The 21134-nt window shown below is 37.7% G+C and overlaps 1 protein-coding gene across 1 annotated transcript; it reads left to right on the top strand.

The window, feature by feature from the left end:
- The first annotated feature begins 1220 nt into the window (after positions 1 to 1220).
- On the top strand, positions 1221 to 18506 carry LOC139712846 (beta-1,4-galactosyltransferase 5-like). The gene is made up of 7 exons (XM_071624635.1): positions 1221 to 1401; positions 13228 to 13290; positions 14018 to 14289; positions 15015 to 15131; positions 16193 to 16380; positions 17236 to 17460; positions 18275 to 18506. The coding sequence occupies exons 1-7, from the start codon at positions 1221 to 1223 to the stop codon at positions 18504 to 18506; spliced, it is 1278 nt and encodes a 425-aa protein (XP_071480736.1).
- Positions 18507 to 21134: the final 2628 nt, after the last annotated feature.

The raw sequence follows: 21134 nt of genomic DNA, 5'->3' as shown, positions 1-21134 counted from the left end.
GTGTTTGCGTGTGTATGTGTGCGTGAATTCGTGTGTCGTTATCACTGTTCATGTCGATGTGATAACATTACTGCATCATCGGTATTGTTGCACAATCAACACGTATGTCTTTCTCAAAGAGATTTTATGGTGTAAAATATCTTTGGTCTTTGAGTAATATGCACGTTGGCCAGTGTTTGTGCGTCCGAGTGCGTCGCGTGTAAATGTATACGTTTATACTACACACGTGAATATTTATTACACATGCTTTACTTTCTTTTCTTTTTTTCGTTATGTGCCTTCGTATCAGACAGTTTACTAGCATTACGAAAGCAGATGGATTTACTGTTTATGTTTTTTTTTTTTCTATTACGACATAGTGTGGCTATGTCAGGATTCAACGTAAGAGGGGCCCGTTTCATAAAACTTGTTATCGGTGACAACTGCCACATTTCTATGACAAATTTGCTCTCAGCCAATCAGATGCAAGGATTTCAGTAGCTTGTCACATCTATGACAACTTGTCACTGATGACAAGTTTTATGAAACGGGCCCCACTGATCTAGCCTAAAGAAATAGCTGAGGTCTTAGCCGAGTACAGTGCCGAGCTTCGGCGAGTTGTGGCGAGTGGCCTCCAAGGGGCACTCGCGATAACTCGCGTAAAGCTCTTCATGTAACTCGGGATAACTCGCGACCACTCGCGTAACTCTTAGTGAATCTGCAAAACTCCCCGTGAACTCGCGAGTGGTTCAAAAAATTTTGAACATGTTCAAAATTTTCCCTAACTCGAAGTAACTCGTTCTGAATTCTTTTAAACTCGTAACACACTCGTAATACTCGTAACAAACTCTCCATACTCGGACGAAGCTCGCGATGAACTCTTCGTATACGCGAGTTCTGCTCGAGTTTTGATGAGTGCGATACGAGCACTACGACCCTACTACCAGTATGTGTAATTGCCCTCGAGCCAAGCGCGAGTTTAGATCGAGCTCTGCGACTTACGAGTTTGGTATTAGCTTAATCAGAGTGCATTGCACTGACCTATTAATATGGAATTATTCACATTTTCCCATCGTTTTCAAGACAGTAAACATTCATTCAACTTTAAACGCATGCACGTGCAAAAATAAGTCATTGCCAGTACATTTCTAGAACTACGTAAAACTTAAGACAAAAAACAGGCCTCGGGCTAAAGAAATCCAAGAAAAAAACCAGAGAAGGAAATGGAGATCAATCAAGCAATGGTAGAAGTAGAGGTAGAAGAGCAGGAAGAGACTGCAGAAACAGACGAGATCATCCGTGAAGAGCTACAGAGGCAGTCAGAAGACCAGGCCTCTAAACAATTAGACCCACAAGACCAGCCTGGTCCCACTAGAAGAAAATGGGAAAAAAGAACCCACTGGAGGCCAAACCGATCAGCAGGTATTGCGCGAACTCATAACGGGCTTATAGTAACGGGCTCGTAACAAACTCTTTATAACTCCAAGATCGGCGTGACTGGTATCACGCTCGGATCACTCGTACAGCTATCGTAATAAACTCGATGTTACCTCGTAGATCACTCATGCGCAGCTCATTAAAATTGACAAATTTTACGCCAGTTCACGCGAGCTCAAGCTCGCGCAGCTCGGCACAACTTGAGACTCCAACTCGGCTAAGTGGGAACCTTACTAAAGGCTTTGCTGATTTTTGTTTAATTCCAATTATTGACTTACTACTTTAAACTTTGCACGTTTGACGGAGTTTTCCTGTATATCTCTACGATGCATATCACATATTGATTGCAACGAAGTATTCAATATCGTTTTATGAGCAAGGTTCCCACTTAACCGAGTTGGAGTCTCGAGTTGTGCCGTGCTGCGCGAGTTTGAGCTCGCGTGAAATCGCGTGAAATTCGTCAATTTCAATGAGCTGCGCATGAGTGATCAACGAGGCGACATCGAGTTTACTACGATAGCTGTACGAGTGATCCGAGCGTGATACGAGTCACACCGATCTTGGTGTGAGTTGTGATGACCTGTGTACGACTTAAACCGAGCTTTCATCGAGTTATAAAGAGCTTGTTACGAGCCCGTTACGAGCCCGTTATGAGTTCGCGCAATCCCTGCTGTTCGGTTTGGTCTCCAATGAGGTCTTGTCTCTAATTTTCTTCTACTCATATCGCACTCTTTAAAACTCGAGCAGAACTCGCGTATATACTTGAAGGTGGCGAGTTACGAAGAGTTCATCGCGAGCTTCGTACGGGTATTGAGAGTTTGTTACGAGTAGTACGAGTATGTTGCGAGTTTAAACGAGTTCAGCACGAGTTAATTCGGGTTGGGGAAAATTTTGAACATGTTCAAAAATTTTGGAACCACTTGCGAGTTCACGGGGAGTTTTGCAGATTCACTACGAGTTACGCCGAGTCGTGCCGATTTGTCGCGAGTTATCCCGAGTTACATGAAGAGCTTTACGCGAGTTATCGCGAGCGCCCCTTTAAGGCAACTCGCCACAACTCGCCAAAGCTCGGCACTGTAACTCGGCTTAGTGGGAACCCTGCATCTAAGCCTTTATGTAAGTATAAACGTTTCTCACTGACCAGGTTCAGCCACCAAATTTTGAAGGATGTCGAGACCTCTTAGGATAAGAAAATTTCTTTATATCGTTTATCAATCGTAAAAAAAAAGAAATTTTTTACGGGTATTAACATAAAACTTTACCCTGAATCGAAACAAATAAAAATTGATATGCATAACCGCGACATCCTAGTGCATTACGAATAGTTTAAAAAGAAACCACTTTGCCAAACAATTCAAAATTTATAAACCCTAACTTTAAATCTAATAAAACCTGGCTGGTAATAAACAATGAAATCATTTAAAAAGAAAATTATGAAACAGTTGCTGATGTTTATATAACAATTATCATATTACAAGAACCAAGACAATATCAGAAGCCTTCAACAATCTGTTTGGAAAATAGGCCAAGATCTTGCCATCAACATACCACAACCAAATCACCTGGCCACTATTCAACTCTTTAGTTATTTTATTTTCTAGACATTCTCTAAATTCCTCTATAGATTGGAAATCAATCTATATGATTGTGGTTAGGCAGGGCAAATCCAAAATTACACTTGAAATTGTGACCGTGCACCTCAAAACGAACATAAAGTCGCACACACTGATTTTGCGTGAGGACTGAAAACAAGTGAAATGGGTCAACCTATCCGAACTTGACTTTTTCATATTTTCTGAAAGAGCAGGTCTTCTTTTACATTATGCTAAAATTTGGTATCATAAAACGGGCAGGAAAGTGTGTTTTTAGCAGTTTATCTCGAACATTTTTGATAGAATAGTGTGATTATGTGTGTCTTCAGAATCCCTTTTTCATTTCTAAAAAACCTTGTCCACACTCTTCACTTTCAACTCTAATGACTTTTGAAAGGATAATGCTACCGCTTTGAAAGTTGGCATTAATTATGGACAGAATGTGTTAATGAGGCATACTTAATTTCAGTTTAATCTGATAATCCCTTCATTGTTGTTACTCAAGTGGTTTACTTCCTGTTTTTTGTCCCATTCATCGCACAGCCAGCACGGTTTGGTAAAGATTAAGCGCTTGAATAAACACTGTACTTCAGAGCCTCTTTTCTCAGTTCACACTTTTTCTGAGGTTGTGCTTTCTTTCCAATATTTAGATAGGTTAGGAGAGTCCATTTGATTTGAGTTATACATCATTTTAAAGCTTAAAGTCTGCTCTTTCAGAATATGGTCTTAACTAAAAATTCATGTCTGGCGACTTTTTGTTTGTTTTGAGGTGCACTGTCACAATTAGATTTCGAAACTTATCAGATTGAGATTTTCAATCTAATTTTGGCTTTTCCCACATCTCAATCTAAGGAATTTAGAGAGCAAAAGCAAAGAAGAGGAAGTAAAGGATATAATGAATATTTTAGCTACGAAAAAAAGCTAGTGCTTTTGAATGTATAACAAATATAGAACGAAATTTATCTTCCCTTTATCATTTATTTTGAATATGCCCTGATTGATAGACATTGTACAGGACCGCTTGAACTTTTGAAAGTCGATCCCTGGAGGCATTCAGTATACATCATAAAACGGGACATAGGAAAAGGCCCACATTATCAGACCTAGTCAATATCCCTCTTAAAACCCTTGTCTGAAATATTGAAAAAGAACATCGATAGTGAACATAACGACCTTTTAAGATTTATAGTTTGGATTCAGAAAATTAGTATCCCCTAAACCACTCGTGCTTTACTAACGTTGATTCATAATATCGCCAGTGAGTGCTATCGACGACCAAGCTTTTATACATTGTCGTCATTTGCTTGGACCTCTCCAAGATCTCTGACACGAGAAATTATGATACTTTGTTATACGAACTTTGCTATTTCTAAATACGTAGAAAGGCCTTGGACAGATTCAAAAGCTGTAAATCTGTCTTATATAAAACAATTTGTTGCCATGTGGACATGAATCTCGATCTTGAATTCGAAGAACATCGTGTGGTGTTGCACAAACAAACAAAAAAGTCCTTACTCGGACCATACACTTCTTTTCATAATTATTTCACATTAATGATTTCCCTAACATTTCCGACAGTCTGTCCGACCTGCTGTCTTTTCCCTCTTGCAGATGAGTCTAACATTTTTATTTTGTTATCACAACGTGATCCCCAAATCCTCGTACTGTAGATACAGTACTAAAGCAATGAACTGAAGTTCGTCCAAAATTGGATATGATAATATTGCATTACATTGTGCAAATAAGTTATCTCTGAATATGTGACCCGCTACAACAAAAGAATCCGAAAGTCGCTGACGGCTGAGCCGAGAAAATCGAGTTTGAAGTCAGATCATCAAAGTCGATCAAAACCATCGAATATCTGTTTTTGACATGAGTTTGTAGTCTGATGCTAGGAGCATACCTTCTATTGTCAAGAGGTGAAAACTGTCTTTCCTCCCCTTGATCACGATTGCGTCGGAAGAAAAACTTTGAAGGCGGTTTTCTCAAAACGCAGATTTCTCAGACCATTGTAGACCACTCGACGTGCTCTCATAATATCATCAATATCTCCGCAACCGAGTTTATGAGTCGTGTTATGTGGAATTAACGTGGAACAGTAAAGGAATAATGTCTAAGAAAATCGACCTCCCCCTGACTTTTGGATCCTTTTCTTGTAGCGGGTCACATACAAAAAAAAGAAAGAAAAGAAAGTTACAACCATTTTTTTAGTAAAAAACAAACAAACATGATTTTCAAAACTTTTTTTTTTCTGAATTTCAACACTTACTCTCACTTTAACACTTGTATATTTCTGGAAGTTCGTCAAGGATTGGATACATATCACAATTACATGCATTGTGCAAATAAATTGTCTCTGAATGAAAAAGAAAGTTACAATGAAAACCACGATTTTTGCTATTTTTTGTTTTCCCTCACACGGTAACACTTGTATACTTCTTGAAGTTCGTGAAGACTTGCATTCTTATAAATTCCGAAGGGGTTACGCAATCAAGCTCCATTATTAAAAACACTGCAAAGTACACCGTTCAAGGAATTACATTAATTTGTTTATTCCTTACATCACTTCCGCAAATAATCCAAATATGCGGTGCTTGGGCTTGGCCCCAATTTAAGTGAGTGTAAATGTATTTTCATCATAAATGTTATCCTATTGTAAGAAATCCGTCTTCCTGTGAATAGATTGATGTTTTGTTGTTGTTGTTGTTTTTTCAAAGATTCTTAGCGTGGCTTCTTCTTTGTAGCCAATGTGCTATCGAATGGCATGTAACTAGTTTTAACTATAGTGTCGCCTTCGGGTTTGAGGCAATTATGCGCACAAATACTCAAGCAGTTTTGTGCAATACTGAAACAGTACATCCTATTTACAATACATGGATTTCAATGTAGGGCAAGTGACAATTTGATATTCAATCATTTGACTCTCAAAGTTTTGCCACAGTAAATATTTTAAAGCAATATGTTTTTGCATTGTATATGTAGTTTTATTTTTTTATATATAGTAGATTATTATTCATTGCCAAAGTTTGATAATTTAACGTGTATCTGTAAATGTAACGTAATACTATGTGAAGCTCACACTATTCTGTTTACACCAATTTGCCTTATTCCAAACTTGAAATTCAGTCACTTTCAGGCGTACCTCTCTATCAAAATAAATTCAAAATAAATTTCTTAAGCATGAGACGTGCAAACACAGTGTATTTATTGAGTTTATGTTTCTATCTCTTTGTTTCTATGGGTTTTTTATGCCTCCGCCACGAAGTGGTGCCGGAGGCATTATGTTTTCCGGTTGTCCGTCCGTCCGTCCTTCCGTTCGTCCGTAATGAATTTTGTGGACAGGGTAACTATCAAAACCTTTTGAGGTATCCTAATGAAACTTGGCATGTATGTGTATTAGGAGGTGAAGTTGTGCCTATTAACTGTTGGGTGCACATGCTCAAGGTCAAAGGTCAAAAGGTCAAGGTCAAATGCTTAAAATTTCACTATTTCCCCCATATCTATGCAATGCCTGAAGATATTTTCTTGAAACTTAGTGTATACATGTATTACCAATTAAGATTCTCTGGTAAAAGTTTGGGGTCATGAGGTCAAAAGGTCAAAAGGTCAAAAGGTCAAGTAAAATGTTAAAATTTCACTTTTTTCTCTCTATCTTGGAAATTGTTCAAGGTATCTTTATGGAACAAAGTATATATGCATGTACTGACTGGCAGTGGTTATCTAGGGAATTTGGGGTTTGTGGGTCAAAGGTCAGGGGTGAAGGGTCAAGGGCAATACTTCAAAATTTTACTATTTTCCTTATATTTATGCAATGCCAGCAGGATTATTTTTTTTTAACTTGATGTATGCATGTATAACCCACTAGATATTCTCTGGGTTTTTTTTTTTTTTTTTTTTTTTTTTGCCAAGAAGGCCAAACGTCAAAAGGTCAAAGATCAAGTGAAAGTGCTGAACTTACTCCTTTCTCCATATCTCGGAAGTGGCTCAAGTTATCTTTAAACTTAGTACATATTTATGTATGTTCTGCCTGACAGTGATTCTCTTATGAATCAAAGTCCAGATGAAAATGATAACAATTTACTGTTCAATACAGAAATTGCACTTTTACTCCATACATTGAAAATTACTCAAGTGTGTAAACTTATGAAAGGGTCAAAGTCGAAGTTAAAGTTCTTAAATCCCCAAATACATGCTCTCCTATTCATCCAATTAAACATAGGTCAAGGAAGGTGAACATTCGATACATTTGTGACAACCATGTCATTTTAATATTTTGCCAATTTTGTGAAAATGTAATCACACATTGTCCACATGTACTATAGACCTATTAGGAGAATCATGCATTATGGCGGAGGCATACCAGTCGCCATAGCGACATTTCTAGTTATTTTTATTTTTTGCTCTTCTCTTTTTTTAGCAGATGAGTACATTACTTTATTATAGTGTGTGATACTGACTTTTAACAATTTGAATATCTTGTCTGTCTTTGCAATCCATTTGATTTGTTTGCAAAGAAAAACAAAAAGTGTGATGACCCTTTCAGGTGTCAGGTGTGTTAAAAGGGAAAGGTATATTGATTCATGCACCAAATCATTGTCAAGTTGGAAGTTTTTTTGTTTTTGTTCTTTTGTTTTTTTTTTTTGTCTGCTCACTGTGCAGTGTTTCTTTATAAGTGCTCTTTTTGGTGATGTTGTGCTTTAAGAACATGTGACAGAGCAATAATGTTTTAGCAAAAACAACAACAACAAAAATCCCGCCACTCCCCCATCAGCTTTTTTTATGCCTCCGCCACGAAGTGGTGCCGGAGGCATTATGTTTTCGCGGGTTGTCCGTCCGTCCGTCCGTCCTTCCGTCCGTCCGTAATGAATTTTGTGGACAGGGTAACTACTAAAACCTTTTGAGGTATCCTAATGAAACTCGGCATGTATGTGTATTAGGGGGTGAAGTTGTGCCTATCAACTTTTGGGTGCACATGCTCAAGGTCAAAGGTCAAAAGGTCAAGGTCAAATACTTAAAATTTTACTATTTCCCCCATATCTATGCAATGCCTGAAGATATTTTCTTGAAACTTAGTGTATACATGTACTACCCAATTAAAATTCTCTGGTGAAAGTTTGGGGTCATGAGGTCAAAAGGTCAAAGGTCAAAAGATCAAGTAAAATGTTAAAATTTCACTTTTTTCTCTGTATCTTGGAAATTGTTCAAGGTATCTTCATGGAACATAGTATATATGCATCTACTGACTGGCAGTAGTTATCTAGGGAATTTAGGGTTCATATGGTCAAAGGTCAGGGGTCAAAGGTCAAGGGCAATACTTCAAAATTTTACTATTTTCCTTATATTTATGCAATGCCAGCAGGATTATTTTTTTTTAACTTGATGTATGCATGTATAACCCAATAGAGATTCTCTGGGATTTTTTTTTTTTGCCAAGAAGGTCAAAGGTCAAAAGGTCAAAGATCAAGTGAAAGTGCTGAACTTACTTCTTTCTCCATATCTCGGAAGTGGCTCAAGTTATCTTGAAACTTAGTACATGCTGACTTTATGTATGCTCTGCCTGACAGTGATTCTCTCATAAATCAAAGGCCAGATGATGTTCAATTTACTGTTCAATACAGAAATTGCGCTTTTTCTCCATACCTTGAAAATTACTCAGTGCATAAACTTATGAAATGGTCAAAGTCAAGTTAAAGTTCTTAAATCCCCAAATGCATGCTCTCCTATTCATCCAGTTAAACATACAATGTAGGTCAAAGAAGGTAAACATTCGATACATTTGTGACAAACATGTCATTTTGATATTTTGCCAATTTTGTGAAAATGTAATCACACATTGTCCACATGAACTATAGACCTATTAGGAGAATATTGCATTATGGCGGAGGCATACCAGTCGCAATAGCGACATTTCTAGTTTTCATATAATTTGGGAAGAAAATTCTTATCGTATAATAATTAAGCACTTTTCTATGTCTATCCTTGTCTATCTAGAGAAAAGGATATCATCAACACCCTCAACATTCACAAGTGATTTACTTAACAACATCTTCCATAAAGGCAATCATAGGCGTAGTGGAATTCTGACTTCAAGTTCAAGTTCAAGTTCAAGTTCATATTTATTCGTTTTTTCCACAATATATAACATATGACTTATGACATGTAAGATTACTTTCCAATATTATTGATATCTTATCGCACTTAACAATAATGAAAAAAACTCTTTGAAAAGAACCATACGGACAAAATACACTATTCATACATTGTCATATGAAGACATATATGTAGACATTTTCATCAATTAGTAGACTTAATTGTTTATATAAGTATATATTTAGGTCCCTATCACATTTAAGAAACATTTTGAGAAGAAAAGCAAACAAAAATTGACACGCAAAGAGTCATAGATTCAGTAAGTTGAAAAAAAAGAACATCACATTTAACTCAAACATAATCATTTGTAAACCAAATCAACACATACACATTCGTTGTAAACATAATCTCCATGCCCTGTTGATTGATACAATCGTAGTTGTATATATATATATATATATATATATATATATATATAACACAATTGTACAACATAGTATGATATCCTAAAGAGGGGAGTCACATTTATTTCTTTAACGTCATTTTTTCCTTAAAGGCCATTTTGCTTTGTGGATGGCGGCTTCATTTCTTACATGGTTAACTCCATCATTTGAACGTTATACAATTTGCAATGCAATTCTTGACCACGTTCAAGTTGATTTTGGTTGTCAGAGTAGAAAAGAGACAGAAAAATACTGGTATACATATATATATATATATATATATGTAAAGTGGAGTTTTAATGTTTTACACGTATCAAGAAAACAGTGACATTTGCTTGAAGCACGCACCTGTATACAAATTGGATGCGGTGGTGGTGTCACGGGCCATAAATTAGATTAAACAAATCTCTTTACCAATCGCAAATGTTCTGTGTGTGTCTGTGTGTGTGTTTGTGTGGGTTTAACATTTAAAAACTTACACGGCAAATTATAGCAACCTAAAACATGAATACATTACTTATGGCAATTCTCCGGTGATCGTCATCTTAGCTGTAAACTTTTGAGTGAGTTGCAATAGCTGGTAACACTCCAATGTTTGAAAACAAGTGGAACTTTAAGCTTTTTAAGCAAAAGAGATCTCATTTTGATGAAACTGGTATTCCATGTGTATGATGTAACTCCTTTTATAATTTTTGATTGGATTATGTTTTGGAATTCATCACTGTGACAAACCTTGAATGATACAGAATTTAAAGATTTTGAGACGAAACGTTCAATATATTAAGGTGACACAAGGCCATGCCTTGCTGATGTGTAGAAATTCTTATAAACATTGTTGAAGCTTCAAACATGTCAAAAACACATTTCCTCTTGCAATGAGACTTAACAACATCATGTCTTAATAAATCAAAGGCGAATAGTACGATAAATGCTCCTAATTATGGAACAACAAAATTATGTAGTAATGCATTATACTAAAAAGAAAGAGAGTTAGGGCAATAAAGAAAATCATATCCAGATTTTTTGAAGATGATTACATTTCATTTCATTTCATTTATTTCCACATTAAAAACAACAATCATTACATTTCAAGTCATAGTATAGACATATTCATTGTGGGGGACCAATTAAAGCCTTTCAGGCTTGTTGGGAATAGGCCCCAAAGTAAATACAAGACTTTCTCAACTTACAATATCTACAGTAGATACAAAATAATTTATATAGAACACAAATGGTGCACAATCAAAGCAGGATGAAGAAGGAAAAAAGAAAAGAGTAAAATACTGGCAGAATATACAAAACCTTTAGATTCAACATTATTATCTAAAAAGAAAAAAAAATATAGGCTTATATATTTTCATTATTCAGGATAAATAATTACATAGCCGTTATGTATAGCTAAACTGAATATTATTTTCCACTACCTCTTTTTAGACGCTAAAAAATATACAAAACGTTTTTTTTTTTCTTACCAAATTTCTACATCTTTTAGAAAGCATGATTGTGCTACTTTTATTAGCCTTATTCATTCTTATTATGTTGCAAAACGTAATATTGATTTATTCCAAATTCATCAAGTACGGGCAGCTTAAAAAGAAATGGGACAACAAAGGAGTAGAAAATAAAGACCTGAGAAAGTAACTTGTCTTCAATTATTCTCGGTTCGAAGGTATAGTCGCTTTGTAGATCATTAACTGTACACCAGCCACACTATCTTCATACAATTAATACTGTCTATAACTTTATGATGAGTTCATACTTTCACCGTCACTGTGGAGGTATTTGCCGTGGTAGAAAATTGGATAACAACACAGGCAGGGATCAATCGATTGTTATCTCTGTAGAAGTGGCGGCGATCCTCAGGTTAGCAGCTGCGGTTCTGTGAATAGAACAGCAACAGTACAGCTTTATCGATCTCATTTCTTCAGGGCTGAACTCGAGGGCCTTACCAGCGGAAGTTGTTATTCCAGCATGTAGAAATGAATGCTGGCGTGAAGACATCGACTTCGTGTATTCGGTGGCATGACAGACACACACAAGTCCAGCGCACATCATTTTATCTATCATAACCATGTAGACCAGTGACAGAAACCGTCCCAATCCAACGGCTAGATGGCCGTGAGGCGATCACTATATTACTTGCCGTGTTCAAGGAGCTTGCGATGGGTAGTTACGTGCCTTCGAGACTTCGTCGGATGTTGGCTATCAAAGAGTACCTATGTATGCTCATTGTACGTGCGAGTCCGGCGGAGGTTTGCTGGTTACGGAGCCGGGAGGTTCCGGCGATCAAGGGGGACCCTCTCGCTACTCGCGTTTGCACTTGCGTGCATACTCTTGTACCTTCTGATGCGGTTCTTTGAACTCACTCACCAAGGTAAGGTTAGAACCGGTAGTTTGTCTGTCAGTTGGAATGTCAATGCACAAATACTGGTACTTTACTTATGTGTAGTTATATCTGAAAGGATAACAAATACAAATCCAAGCAACCTTCAAGCAACATATAAATACAAATTCACTGAATCAATTTTGTGCGCACTATTTCTGCATGCCGAAAAACGCTGCAGGTGTGGTTCTAGTCGTAAATGAGGTAAATGTATTACCGCGCATAAGATGAACCCGAGATATGTGTGTACAGACAGAATACCATATCAGTGTAGACTATTGATAACACATTAATAGTTGTTGTATTTAATACAACTCTGAAGTTTCTTCAAAACACGCGCGACTCATTTCGAGTGCGTTTGTGTGCATTCAAAAACTAATTCTAGTTATTGAAAAAGCGAAGCACCATCGGCAGGTCGAATAAGATTCTCCACCATGTGAATTAACTCTTTGTCTTGATGAAAAATAAGTGATACGAATGATTTTTTTTTTTTTTGGGCAAAATGTATTTGGTATGTATAACGTTTAGATTAAGAGTTTTGTGTAGGTTTATTGGTGTTGTATATTCGTATATTTAAGATAGGGCCTCATTCACGTCGAGCTCTGCTTATGATGACGGTCCTCGATCTGTATTGATTTTTCCTTTGTTGATATACAGTATGCCTTAACATGTTGCTTTGATTCATATATTATTGCAGACTGACGTTGTTATGAAATTGACATTTCTTATATTGATTTGTATGTTAAACACTCCTTTTCTTTGCATACGCTGTATCACTTTGTTTTCATTTGTTATTGTATTTGGAGAAAGAAAATTCAGAAATAAACCAGACCAAACCAAACCAAACCAAACCGCCAGTATGTGAAGTTATGAAGATTCTCAAAATGTGTATTTTACTGGATGGATATTATTTCAGAAAGAAATTGCCACGCACATACGTCCTCAAAATAATAATAATTACCCCTCCCCAAGGATACACAGCTGATGTGAAAAGCTGCGCAGCTGATAGTCTTGCCCCCCCCCCCCCCCCGTCCATGCACAGAATGCTTAAACGTCCTCACCTCCATCAAGGCAGCAGACTCCATGCATGTCATTTTGATTCAGAAGTCTGACTGTCATGAAAACTGAAAGCATACAAGATTGAAAGGACTTTACATTTCATAATATTATCTTATTTCAAACTTCTTTTTGATAGGAAAAAAAAAAGTACAGTTGGGCAGTATCAATGTGGTCGTAATTTTTCCCCAGTTTTCTTTGAATACATTTTAATAATGATTATTTCTTTCACAATGTCCCATCACAGGTCCTTTTGCTTGTTCTTGTGGTGAGAAGTCAACATGCCCAGAAGTCGATATTTCTGGTCTTGGTAAGATTTTAATATTATGCAATGAACAGGTATAGATGTAGATATCATATTCAGTGATAGATATATAAACATACATAAATGGAGATAGATGAGTAGACAGACAGACAGACAGACAGAGAATAGATCAGTGATTAGCAACGTTTATGTCGTATGTGTGAAAATATGGCAATCAAAGATGAATGCTTTGATGAATAATGAATACGCACACGGGTTGATATCAGCCTATTAAGATAAACACCACAGATAAGCATGAGACATAACAATTCGATGAATAATGATTACGCACACTGGCCAATATTGACTGAAAATAAGCATCACAGATAAGCAGGCATAAAATAAACTATTGGACAGCTCGATTGACGGGAAAAAGAGATAATGATTTCGATGCAAGTGACGTGTTTGAATGTATTATTGTGATCTTACGGATTATATACGTATATGCATATATAATACATATTGATATTTGTGTGTGTGTGTGTGTGTGTGTGTGTGTGCGTGGATAATCCTATGATATATCTCTTGTAAGAATAGCGTATGCACATTGATTCTCCATGCACCATAACGACACTATGAATACCGCAATGTATTTTAAAACAATCACGAATTGGGTATAAATGCATTACTGATGGTACTGTATGGGTGGGTGTAGGCTTGTGACTACCTTTCTGTTTTTGTTTTTGTTTTTTTCCATGATCTCTTATATGTACCGGATTCAATTTACATACAGTGGGAAGACAAAATGTGAATCTTGATTCCACGTCCATGCTGGAGTCGGAAAACCATATTTTCGGATCAGCTTCCGATGACGTCAGACAGGCAGTCAAACGGGCCAATGAGATCCTCCAGAGGAGACTGGTAGAGTTATCACTATCTGGCGCCAACAAGAAAGTCGCCAGTCTGTTTGACACTGCCATCGAGTCGCAGGCAGTGAAGATAGCCGACAATTGGTATTTACCGGGTGGTCACTGGAAGCCCGCGCGCTGCACCCCCCGATGGAAGGTACGTCATATTCAAATGATTCTTCCCTGGTCATTTGACAATAACAGTCATGACGTCAAGGACGTAAATAAATGGATCCATACCTCATATTTCATTTTTATCAGCTAAATTCATATTAACATCATGTGGAAACATATCTCAAACATAACTACATAACGCATCGAAGGAAGAATTCTGTCTGTCTCACCCACTGCATAATATTATGGCAATTGTATGCAGCACATTGATTCATGATATGTTACAAAGTGGCGTCTTAATCTGAGACCATTGTAGAAATGGGGCCACAACAAATCAATCAATCACACTCTAGCAAGCCCTTTTGTAGTGCGTTCGTAGACTTCCGTTGATATGCAAACTGCAGAATAAGTTATCTATCTCATACATATGTATATGCTTAAGTGTTTCTTCCGGCACGATAATTAGTTATCTTTTATAAATCAACTTTTTTTTTCAGGTTTTACTCCAAAGTTCTCATGGTGATATACGAATAAACTCACCACACCATCACCACTGATCATTCGCCGCATCTTTTAGAGTTATCGGTCTCTGCTGGTGTTCGAACTAAATGGGGACAACTTATACAAACCTGGAGAAAAAAATGACCCCAAGCAAATCACAAGTTCAATCGACACGGTATTGATATCAACGGATGCGATAGTTTTGAGAGCGCACTAATCATTGGCATACCTGAAAAGTCTTTCACCATTATCTTTCTCACAATACAGGTGGCCATCATAATCCCATTCCGCGATCGATTCGCCCACCTCCCGATCATACTGAAGTACTTGGTGCCAATGCTTAACAGACAGCGTCTCGAATTTGGCGTCTTTACGATCAACCAAGTAAGATTTCTTTCGTAGATGCACATTACTTGTATGGAGCAGGTTCACACTGTTTATGTGAGACAGTGGCGGATCCAGGAATTTTGTAAAGGGGGCGCCTTTACAAAATTAAAGGGGGCGCACGCCCCTCTCCCCCCCCCCCTTTTTTTTTCTTTTCATTTTCTTTGTTGAAACAAAAAATAAGGATCCACCATTGTATGAGATGACTTTGTATAACCATACACTAATGTCATTATCACTGATTATGAAGAGTCAGTATCAGAAGAGACTGCTTAGTTTTTTTTTCAGTTTCGGTAATGTCTCTCTCCTTAGGGAGGGGTAATGTAATGAAAAAATCAGTGAAGCAAAGTTCAAATAGTTAACAAAGGCAATCAAAATGTGAAAATTGGGCAATGGTCGTCAAAACAACACCCTTGAAATACTGCATGATCGAGAGCTGGTACTGGTAGAAGGAAAGGATGACAACTTATTTCCACCGTTTACTGAATAGTGCACCCCTAATCACATGGTGTTATTGCTCGCAGAAAAGAGAGTAAAATATGAAAAGTATAAGGAACATATAATAAGTATAAAATCTTTTATTCAGCATCTTTATACAGGAGAGTACTCTACAGATCTGCATTTACACTAGTATGTGTACTGCACAAAGATAGAGAGTGCAATGTGAATGGTCGCACATCACGTGACCAGATATTTCTCTTGAAAGAAAACAATGAGAAAACGATACGTATCTAATGTTGTTGGTCCCGCAACATTTGATTTGATTGATTTGATTTTGTTGTTCCACATCTCAACACAAATAACGTGATACAATCGATTGAACATAAGACTAGGCATAGCGTCGTAATTAAAGTAGAAGACAAGCGAAGACAATTTTACAAACATGAAATGTGGGGGACTACTAAAAAGCAGAGCTTGTAATTTATAGGTCCCTTGATAAATATATTGGTCTTGTTTAACAAACAACCCAGTAACGAAAGCTATGAAATGAAGGAAAGGGACGTAAAGGAAAAGCAGATATTGGCAATGCAGACATTTTCATACTTCCGTGACTTTAACAGGCCAACCAAGAGTTATTCAACCGGGCGATGTTGATGAACGTAGGCTTCCTGGAGGCGCTGAACTTCACCGACTACGACTGCTTCATCTTCCACGATGTCGACCACATACCACTCGACGACCGCAACTACTACGGCTGCTCTCGGATGCCAAGGCACTTTTTATCCGGGTCAGATCGATGGAATTACAGGTAAGACCTTCAACTGTATTTTAATATTCTAATTACTTTTCATTTTTTAGTTCATAATATGTGTGACATAGATTATTTGGATGTGTATCCCAGTTTAGGCATCCTTCCGCCAGTGTATCGAAATTACAGGTAGGCCTATGTAAAACTAATCCGACTCTGAACGTGATCCGGAAAGAGTTTACAGCTACATGGAGTTAATTTTGTTTAAAACTCCCTCCCCTCCCATCTCTCCCTGCCTCATGGTTTCTTTGCAGTAGTTAACAGACCCTATTGCCTTCAGTGTGCTTGCATACTTTTCTTTTTAGGAATGCAATGACAGTGTTCCATTGTGACACGGCATAGGCTCCAATTACTTCGCTGATGTCTGGTATTGCACACGAGACCGTGACAAAACCTGGGTCCCGTTTCATAACCTTGTTATCAGTAACAACTGCCACATTCCTATGACATATTGCTCTCAGCCAATCAGATGCAAGGATTTTGGTAGCTTATAAGAACCATCATAACTTGTTATTGATAACAGGTTTTATGAGACGGGGCCTAGTTGTTCTAAGCATTATGCTAAGGTAGGCACTCAACACAGAAATGAGAAGGAGCGAATATTAGCAGATGAGTTAAAACGATTTCCGTATCGTGATAGAACATGGCTTAACAGACTTGGACTCGCGGTAATCAAACAGAATAACTCAGATCAATCTATTTTAATGCGTTCTGTTCCAAATTCATCGGTATTTCAATGTTGAATCTTTCATGCACAGGATCCAGATACTTATCAAAATACAGGAACAAACAGAAACATGCCGCACTTAAATAGACGTTATGTATTGTGCTAAAATTTCCTTCCAATCGATCCAGACTGCCCTACGACAATTTCTTCGGCGCCGTGACGGGGCTGAGCAAGGGGCAAATCCGGCTGATAAACGGATTTCCGAACGTCTACTGGGGGTGGGGCGGAGAGGACGACGAAATATTGAAGAGGGTGAAGGACGTCGGTCTCGAGGTCAGCAGGGTGAAGGGCACCGTCGGACATTATGACGTCATCACCCACCACCATGAGAGCGCGCCGCAGGTGCAAGACAGGTAAGACTATGGTTTATTTTAAAGCAAACAAAATGCATTGTTGTGTTTTCTAACAGATGCACTTTGCTATAATTTCATATTTGCTACTGCAGCGTACTGCGACAACTGCTCCTATGAAATATCTGCACGATAAGCCATACATAGTTCTATCCACAAACATAAACCCTATAGCCCTAATCCTGATCTTTACATCAAAATATATTTAAAACCCTACCACAACCCTAACCCTAAGCCCCTGGAGAAAGTAAGACTGGAGCAATTGTCGCAGGAGCAAATGTCGTGTCACCCTTTGCTATGGAATTGTAGAGAATTTGATGATACTTGTCACAAGCCATAACTGACACTTGTTCTCTGAGCCTAAAATGTATAGTTATTATGGTGTATTCAACAAGTTGAAGAATTCCGCACACGGTTACCCATTGGTCTTGGTTTAATATTTACTTCCTTCTTTTTTTGTGGTCATTTTGGTAAACATTCTAGTCTCATTTTACAGTTTCGACAAGCAAATTCGACAAATGATTGACATGAATACTTGTAAGGAGACATTGTGAATGTGTGCATGATCACGCACACGTAGGCCCTACATGTTAGCCTTTACTTTAAAAAAAAGTCTTATTAGCAGACCTCCATTTACAAATAACATTTTTTTTTAAATTCCATATAATTATTTCAAAGCAGAAAGGTCCAATGTACTGCGTTCAGTAAAAGTTGTCAATCAGGGATGAACTTCTGTGAACACAAGAAAGATAAACCTAATCGCTCAAGTTTAGTTGTTACCTGTTACCATGGAAACGTACTGGTTGATACCCTGCAGGTACGGTCTTATGAAGACTTTCAACATCCGCTACAAAGGAGATGGTCTCAGCGATATCGCTTACCCGACCCCAAGTTACACCCTCAACGCCCTGTACACCAACGTTAGCGTCGACATACGTAAAATCAAGCCGCACTATCCGATGCCGGCCCCGCCAGAGGCCAGACAGGCAGCGCAGAAGGCGCTATTAGATAAGTTTGCTGATCTGAAAAAGCGGCAAGCTCGTAAGTGATCCCTGACAGATTCTGGCAGTTTTTTGTTCGTCTTGACCTCGAACTTCCACTCACTCGGCGGCAACGCCAAAAGCATTTGGAGCCGTATGCTTTTTCAACCGTTCGTGACCTCTACATACATACTATGATACCCTCCAAAGAATGAACAAGCCAGTTCACTGTTCCAATCTGAGCATGTGCAGATAAAGGTCATTGCAGACCATCTCTTGAAATTAATTTGCAACTGAGGTATTCAAAACCTAGATAGGGCTTAATGACAACTGTGTTATAAATGAGCCAGGTGCAGATTGGTATTTACAGATAAATGTACATTCTTTTCAGCAACATTAACAAAAGCCATTCATGCAGCACTGACATGTAAATGACCACTTCCTGCATGACTGTTTTCAAATGGCCTTCTTGAAGACTACTCCATGTTTTGCAAAGTCTGTGGTTGGAGAGGTCATTGCAGACTAGTGCTAACTGTGAACTGGCTTATACCCGACTAAACAAAAAGGAATAGAAAAGGAAAGAGCGTAACAAAAGCAGATTTTGGAGTATGCACGCCATCAGCGGCGGTAATTGATTGGAGCGTCATGCTTCTTCACGTAGCCTCATGAAGCCGAACGAGGCTGTACAGTTGACTAGGTTCATTTTCGCTGAATGGTTCCACACGTGCTTTGAATTCAAACTTGCACTTCAATCCATTAGCTCCTCCGGCATGATGTTGCCGTCGTTCTGAAACTTTTGCAGCATGTTTTTTTTTATTTTTTTTTATACATTTTGTTCAAGTAATTAGGTTGCTTCTTTGACTGGACAAGGTTTTGTTTTGTTTTGTTTTGTTTTGTTTTGTTTTGTTTTTTAAATAAGCATACATCGAAGTTGGTATTAATTTCTACTTTGGAATTTGACTTTGTCAGCGACACGTTACTTTGTAAATTGTTTTACCATAACTTCAAAATGTTGCCCAATACCAAGATGAATACTGAAATCACGGCAGTTCATGCTATTCATGATTCCTTGAAAAATGATGCTTTCTTTCAAATTTATTGGAATTAAATTGGACACACACACACACACACACACGCACAAACAAACAAACAAAACCTGCTGGCAAGCGACTTATTCTTCTCAAGCGAAATATAATATCGTGAAATGACAACTCTTATCGATACAAACAAGCAATAAGACGAAAAGGAATAAGAAAATAATAGCACGTACACAAAAAGCATTGCAAGTTGATAAGGAATTTTATTGGATAGAAAGTTTACAAATGTCATTCAAATAATGATCTGTTAGACACGCAATAAAACATTACCTCTTTCGTTCAGACATATTGAGTAGATGAAGCATTTTTGTGTTTTGGCTGTGTGTGGCTATCAAAACTAACGCCCTTTAAGTTCATGCCTGGCGAGTTGCATTCCAGAACGCGCTTTCATGTGTGTGTTCATGTGTGTCTTTCATGTGTGTGTTCATGTGTGTATTTCATATGTGTGTGTGTGTGTGTGTGTGTGTGTGTGTGTGTGTGTGTGTGTGTGTGTGTGTGTGTGTGTGTGTGTGTGAGTGTGTGCTACACCTGGCTTAAAGAGAAGATCACTCCAAGCGTTGAGTTTTAGGCATCTCTGGAAATTAAAGGGATATCAATTTTGTTGTTTGTAGTCAAAGGAAGAACGCCAAGAAGGACAAGCAGCACTTTAAGGAAATATATGTGTTAAGTCGATTGTTTGTTATACAAATAATTCGATGAATAAATGTGTATTCATGGATAGTGTAGACACAGTATGTTGTATATACATAATACATACAAAATGATAGGTGATACGTCAATTCAATACAAAAAGTAATCATTTGCAAACACATCCTTTTTTCTCGTTCACAATATTATAATCACACAAAGCATAGCACACACAAAAATGACATTTATGAGCACCATAAATACACGGATAAACAGGAACAGGCTAGAGACACTATGACAGAATTTCATTAGATAATCACATTTTCAGCATTAATTAAACTCACAACTTTACACAGATAAACGAGAACAGACTAGAGACACTATAATAGAATTTCATTAGATGGTCAAATCTTTAACTCGAGTTGTAATCAAATGGCATGAATACGTTTGAAGTAGTATAACGCGAAGCGAAAGAAAAGTAGATATCGCACAACGTCCCCTCCCCCGTTGACCTAATGTCAGTGACGTCACAACTTTACACAGATAAACGAGAACAGACTAGAGACACTATAATAGAATTTCATTAGATGGTCAAATCTTTAACTCGAGTTGTAATCAAATGGCATGAATACGTTTGAAGTAGTATAACGCGAAGCGAAAGAAAAGTAGATATCGCACAACGTCCCCTCCCCCGTTGACCTAATGTCAGTGACGTCACAATTAGTCAAGTTCATAATGATAATACGTGACACATTAAAGGTGACGCCACATAACAGCTATGAAAAGAGATACAATGTAAAAGAAAAAGTGCACTTTACACAGACTGCATCAAGGCATAAGCCGTGGGCATAATGCTTGGCTTTAATGGATAATTTCAATATGCCAGTTTCCACGCAGCTGCATAATGGAATGACAGCCATAATTATTGTAACAATGTAAGTAATTGGCGAGATGCATGTCAAAGGCAAGATAC

Source organism: Diadema antillarum, unplaced genomic scaffold (genome assembly GCF_040938485.1).
Source record: "Diadema antillarum isolate AM-2024a unplaced genomic scaffold, OU_Dant_1.0 seq00001865_RagTag, whole genome shotgun sequence".
Taxonomy (NCBI): Eukaryota; Metazoa; Echinodermata; class Echinoidea; order Diadematoida; family Diadematidae; genus Diadema; species Diadema antillarum.
The sequence above is the reverse complement of the archived record's forward strand: the minus strand, read 5'-3'. Positions and strand labels throughout refer to the sequence as shown.